The 6,106-nt window shown below is 30.9% G+C and overlaps 1 protein-coding gene across 1 annotated transcript; it reads right to left on the reverse strand.

Annotated features, from left to right (window-relative positions):
- Nucleotides 1-857: 857 nt before the first annotated feature.
- Nucleotides 858-4,780, reverse strand: LOC127079730 (GDP-mannose transporter GONST1). Its single transcript, XM_051020105.1, has 8 exons — nucleotides 4,241-4,780; nucleotides 4,011-4,150; nucleotides 2,643-2,772; nucleotides 2,302-2,400; nucleotides 1,956-2,110; nucleotides 1,539-1,655; nucleotides 1,363-1,460; nucleotides 858-1,256 (listed from the first exon to the last, which is right to left on the reverse strand). Exons 1-8 carry the CDS (start codon nucleotides 4,460-4,462, stop codon nucleotides 1,198-1,200), a joined length of 1,020 nt encoding a protein of 339 aa, XP_050876062.1. The 5' UTR covers nucleotides 4,463-4,780; the 3' UTR covers nucleotides 858-1,197.
- Between the last annotated feature and the right edge of the window lie 1,326 nt (nucleotides 4,781-6,106).

Here is a 6,106-nt window from a genome sequence, read left to right on the forward strand (position 1 = left end):
TATGTCTCTATAACTCCTGTATCTGGTTTATATCATTGTATGTGTTTGTTCTAGACTTGTGTTTTGGTTTACTTATTATCCTCCTTACTTTATTTATTAATCTCCGACATATATTTTGATTGTTCTTTTTTGCATTTAAGTCTTTTAAATGTGTGTTGTTAATTATATGCATTTAAGCATTTGTATAATTGTTCATGCATTATTTATGATTATTAATGCATTCCTTCCTATACAAGTTTTGATCACTTAATTGTTTGATGTTAAATGTTGATGTTGCATGTCTATTTGCATTTTTTTTATTGTGGCATATCCATCTTCATGTTCTGTATCTGAACTTTGTTATTTTATATTCTTCTTAATTGTTTAACTCATATGTTCATCTAGAATTATTTGTTTGTGGTTGTTTATTTGATTTTAGACACATTTTGATCTATAATGGTTTGTGTGTAATGAGTCTAGAATTCTCCGATCTTCCGAATATGAACCAACTTTAACTTTTTAATAATTGAGTCAATTTCCATTGACAATTTTTATGTTAAGAATAGAATTCAAGGAGAAAAAGAAGAGCAGAAATATTGATTAAATTCAAATGAATTGTGATTTGTCATATAAGCTTTGATGCTTTCTCTTTAAAATCTAAAAATAGAATAAATATATAGAAATCGAAAACCAACAAAACGGAATAAACAAACAATCTTGTCTATAAATTATGACTATCTTATTAATATAATTTCTAAACTATTAAAATAAACTAAAAATACAATAAACTTCATCTTACTATTTAGTCTTTCAGATAACTTTCTCTTAAAGTGTCCATTAGTAATCTATAAATTATAAAACTAGAGAGAATGTGACCCTTGTGTGAAGATGCAAGATGCACTTTTTTTTCATTTCCATGAGAATTGTAGCTTTAAATAAATTGTTTAGTGATACATGAGGACAAAAAGTGGCAAGATACATGAATAAGGTTAGACACAAATATTTCTTCCAGTGCTGCAATCAATGTAATCCAAGCAACTCTTCCCCTTTAGATTCAAAAACTCACTCAGAGAGAAGTAATCACGAACTCGCACCAATCGCATCTTTTCAAGGGTGGGAAAGTTAGTTTAACTGATATCATCATCTCTTTGATGACACCTCAAAATCCAAGATTGAACTTCTATCTTTGTAGCTGAGATAAATTCCTTATACTGCTCTTCAAGATTGAGATCTCTCACGGATTTTGGCTCTCGCAAAAAGTACGCCTGCCAAAAGACCTGCAATTTCCATTTCTTCCTTCAGTGTTGAAATAAGAATGTAATTCAAACTTGTACATAATTACTCTATCATAATGCAAATTTTCAGTTAATGCAAAAAACTAACCAAATAAAATGCTCGCAGAGTTTTCCAAACTAGTAGGAACTTTAAACAGAAAGATGCCCGCAATCGAAAGTGGTATCTTATTCAACGAACCTACAAGACTGAAGATCGCAAACTAGTTATTAGACATGTTGTATAGCATGATATTAGAAAACTCTAGAGAGCAACAATGATCACACCTGTAAGTTGTAGCCCCTGTCTGATGAAGAAACCACATCGATGTGAAGCTAATTGCTAGGCCCAAAATTCCGCTGAATGTCATCACTAGCCAAAAGCTAGGCAATCTCAGAAGAGGCCTGTAAGTTGAAATACATTACTATTGTTTAATAATGAGAATTGCAAAATGAAAATAAAATGGATAGATTTTTACTTTTTGAAATCAACATAACAAACAATTTTGACATAAAAGCACATATTTGGAGATTCTAGATCTGTTTAAATTGTATAAAGAAAACCAAGCACAGAGCAAAAGATAAACATAGGGTGTGATCTTGATGATACGTTTTAACCTATGACATAACCTAGCCTCTGATAGGAAGATGAAAACATGTGAAGCACATAATGACTTCACAGGCAAAATGTGGGAGAATACTCACGTGCTTAAAAGATAATCCACCTCACTGAAAACAAGAATCAGAAAAATTCCCAAAGGCAAAGAAAGAGTATTGTTCAACAAGACCATCGAAAACTCATTTAAATTTCCAGATTTAGTATATTGCTTTGCCGTATCCATGACCCTTCGTAGGGTCAGCTGCAGCAATAAAAAACAATCAACTAATCAGCACACTTAATTAAAAGCTAAAATCTCTTCGGTTAAGAAGTGTAATTTTTATTTGAAAAGCACCCAGACAATAACAGAATGGTAAGAAAAGTAAGTACAACAAAAAAAAAGACTGAAACTTATTATATAAATGAAGCTTACTCATAAAGCACAATACTTACAGAATATGATGCAGTTAAGAAACAGTTTAGTGTCTGCCACATATAGCCAGTTGCATTGAAAGAGAGATCAGTAATCCCTCCAGTTATTGCTGAAATGATCTGCAGGGGAAAGGGAAGAGTCACTCGGTAATATAAAAACACGTTTACTATGATTAGAGAAATAAAATATTTCGCACGATGAATCACTCTTTGACAACTACAATAAAGCAGTATATTGACACCGGGGATGGTTCTAGGAGATGTAATAAGTAAAACAAATCACGACTTAAAAGGTAAAACACGTGAGTGCTTTATCAAACACAGATATTACAAGTTTCATAATGTCAAGCTCTTAAACATACCATTAGAAATAGAGCAGCCCAGACTCTGCCTTCGTGCTGCTTCTTAAACAAGTACATTTCACCAACGGCGGTTATGACATTAGTAACATTCTTCAAGACTGTCACCATAGCTACATTAATGTATTTCAAACTGCATGCAATACAAATGAATAAGCAAAATAATACAATCAAGCAAGAGAGATAGAAACAGCTCTATCTAATGTGAATCCATAAACCGACACCGGAAATATTGAAATGTGAATATCACATGTGTGGCGATTAAAAACTTAACATCCTTAAGAGTTCATAACTTGGATGCTCCCAAAAATTAGCAAAGCATTTCCTGGATGAATATCAGCTTAAAGTTTCAATTTCATAATTACACCAGACTACTCATAAAAGAAATCCCTCTGAACACATTCCACATACTAATACTTTTTTAAAAAATCAATGCAGTTTCACACTCATCATCAAACAGAATTCCATTCTTTTCAAAAAAACCGACTCAATTTTGTACCGACCAATAAACACTAATTCAGAAAGATTGGTTATTAAAAAACAGGAAGCATATGAAACATTACAAAAACCAAAGCCTGATGCCATGATAGGAACATTAATCAAACAATGCCATACTATCTTATCATAAATAATGTCTAATGACAAACCATCTAAATCCAAATCTTTCTTAATGTTTTTTTTGGCCAAGGCCAATAGTTATTTCCCGGGCCTCCTTTTACCTCTAACCACTGAACTATCTCCAACTAGTCTATCCGCCCATGTTCTTCTCCTTGTCTTATAAAAAATGCTCAAATCACCGGAGCAGAGAGTATCATTTATTAGCCTAACTTTCTCTCTAAAGGTTTCATTCTTAACCTCATCTCTGTAACATTGAGCTTACTTTTTAGTTAACTTCTTAACGCTCAATCTCATGCAACATTACAGATCTTATAGTTGGGTAGTAAAGAATTTCTTTATGTTTAAGAGTTGCTTTTCTGTCACAAATTACACCATAAGCATCACTCCATTGCATCTACGTTGTAAGAATTGTAACCTGACGTTTTCTAACTTTTATTGCTAAGCTAATGGCAGTGCGCACCTCCTGCTATTAGAAAACCAGTCACAAAGCATCTGCCCCCGTCACCCCCTTTGTTAGCTTATCGATATTATTGCCTTGTAGCACTGACACTAGCACTGACACTTGTAATTGAAGTTGTGTCCAGTGTCTGACGAGACACACCGGCACATATGATTACTTTCAATTAAATCATATTCTGAAACTATTACCATGGTGGACTCGTGAGTGCTGTGTCTGTTCCGTGCTATATGGATATATTGTAATGAAAGATAAAAGAAAGCATTATAATAGGCAGAAAGTTGAAGAATTGATACCTAAACATGCTTGTAATTAGCATTCCAACAAATATAACATTGACAGGAAACCAGACTCTAATCAATCTCCATGAGAGTGGTTCAGTTGAGATTAAACCCAAAAGGCTCAACACAGAAACAATAATCACCGAAATCAAATTCTGCATCAACAATAATCATTATTAAACTATAAAGTAACCAAAGCTAGAGAAAAAAAAACACAAAAAAAGGGAAATAAATAAATAAATTACCTGATAAACCATCAAAGAAATTCCAGCATTAAAATCATAAGTAGAAAGTACAATTTTGTTAACTAAAATCATGCCACAAGAGGAAAGACAATAAGCGAGTCCAGATAATAAAGCTTGATTATGTACTTTAACAACCCTTCCATTTCTTGAACCTCTCTCTTTGCTCTTCTCCAATAACTTTCCATTCTCTTCGTCGTGTTCATCATCCGAAGAAGACTTCATTTCACGCTCACGGCGGTGCGGAGAGGAGCTCTGTTCCGGCGACGTTGAGTTGTTGAGTAAAGGAAAAAGGTGAAAAGGAGAAAAAAAATCGTTTTTGAGAAACCCTTGTTTGTTTATGATCAAGGCATCAAGGGTTTCTGATAAAGAGGGAAATATTCAAACTCACAAGGTTCTTCTTCCTCTTGTTGTTCAATTATGTCTGTGATTTCGATTTCTAGTTTTTGTGTAATGGTGTTTAGCTTAAAATATGAATAATCATAACGTTTTATTATTTTTTTTAAGGGACTCTGAAATACAAAATAAATAAATAAAGGAATATGCATCGTGCTCACGCGAAAAATACTACTATAAAAAATAACAAGACTCAAGATAGATAAACATTAAAAACTTGCATTCTCATTTGACGAAAGTTTTAAGAAATTATTTAAGATACTTTTCATTCTTAGGAATATTACTTATGCATGCCTTCTTCTATTTTTATTCTAAAGATTAAAGGCTAAATTCAACCAACTATATCTCGTTATTTTTATTTTTATTTTATTATAATTTTAAATTAAACAAATTTTATAATTATTCTTTGAAATTTTAAATTTTTACCAAATACAAGTGAGAATAATAATTCTAGAAATAATAACCGTTGAAATGGGAATATAATAATATTTCTAGAAATAATAATCATTGGGAATATAATTCTAAATCTTGAAACAAATCCTCCCTAAAATAAGTATAGTAGATTAAGTTTGGATTAAATATAAATTAAATGATGTTTAAATTATAACATAATGCCAGAATCAAACTGCAAATCGAACCCTTAAGTTTGTTAAAAATGACTTAAGTTTATTATAACAATAAATAAATTTTTTTTTTGCAATTTTTGATTTGATTCAATTTAATTAGTATTTTTCTATAGATCAGTTCAATTTTGAATATCTCTATAGTAATTTTTTCAAAAAAAATAAAGTGGATTTTTTAACAAATGTATTTATATAGATGATGGTTGTGTAAATGTTAAGAAAGATTAAAATGAACAATCTATTGAATAATAAATTATATACGTATTGTGTCAAAAAAAAATTATATATGGATATTTTCTTTTACATAAATAAACTAAGTTGTCCCTTTCAATTGTTGTTAGGGATGAAACTATTCTTTTTTAATTATTTAGAGATTTAGTTGTGTTTCTTTCTTCTAATAGTGATCACAGAAATAAAGTGTATTAGTATTGTTTTTCATAACACTTTTTCAAAGATCAACTTGAGTCTCAGTTTTTTTTTGGAAGTGAATCTTGATTCGAATAAATAAATAATAATAATGGGAAAGCACAAATATTTTTTTATTTAATAATGGTTGTATCAAAAAAATAAAAATAAGGCAACTTGTTATCTAAGTGTTGACTTTATGACACCATTTTAATTATGTATCTAGTTGTATATGAGACCAAAATGAATTTCATTGAAAATAAACATATATCAGCTAGAATCCACTAGCTTGTGGTGTGCTGACATTTCAGCCATGAATTATAAAAGGAATATTACCTAATTTTTGCGTTCCAGGTCAAAGTTCTATATGCTTTTATGATAGTGGACTTGTTCTAAGTTTTCAGTTACACATCAACTGAAAAAATAAAAGTATGGCAACCATAGC

The sequence above is a fragment of the Lathyrus oleraceus genome, chromosome 5, assembly GCF_024323335.1.
Source record: "Lathyrus oleraceus cultivar Zhongwan6 chromosome 5, CAAS_Psat_ZW6_1.0, whole genome shotgun sequence".
Classification (NCBI taxonomy): Eukaryota; Viridiplantae; Streptophyta; class Magnoliopsida; order Fabales; family Fabaceae; genus Lathyrus; species Lathyrus oleraceus.

What these genes read in the sequence shown, in the direction of transcription:
- LOC127079730 (XM_051020105.1), bottom strand. Translation starts at nt 4,462, where the DNA reads ATGAAGTCTTCTTCGGATGATGAACACGACGAAGAGAATGGAAAGTTA. An exon ending in GGGCTGCTCTATTTCTAATG is followed by an intron (nt 2,401 to 2,642) that starts GTATGTTTAAGA and finishes TTTCCCCTGCAG; the next exon opens with ATCATTTCAGCAATAACTGG. An exon ending in CTCTGCGAGCATTTTATTTG is followed by an intron (nt 1,257 to 1,362) that starts GTTAGTTTTTTG and finishes TGGAAATTGCAG; the next exon opens with GTCTTTTGGCAGGCGTACTT.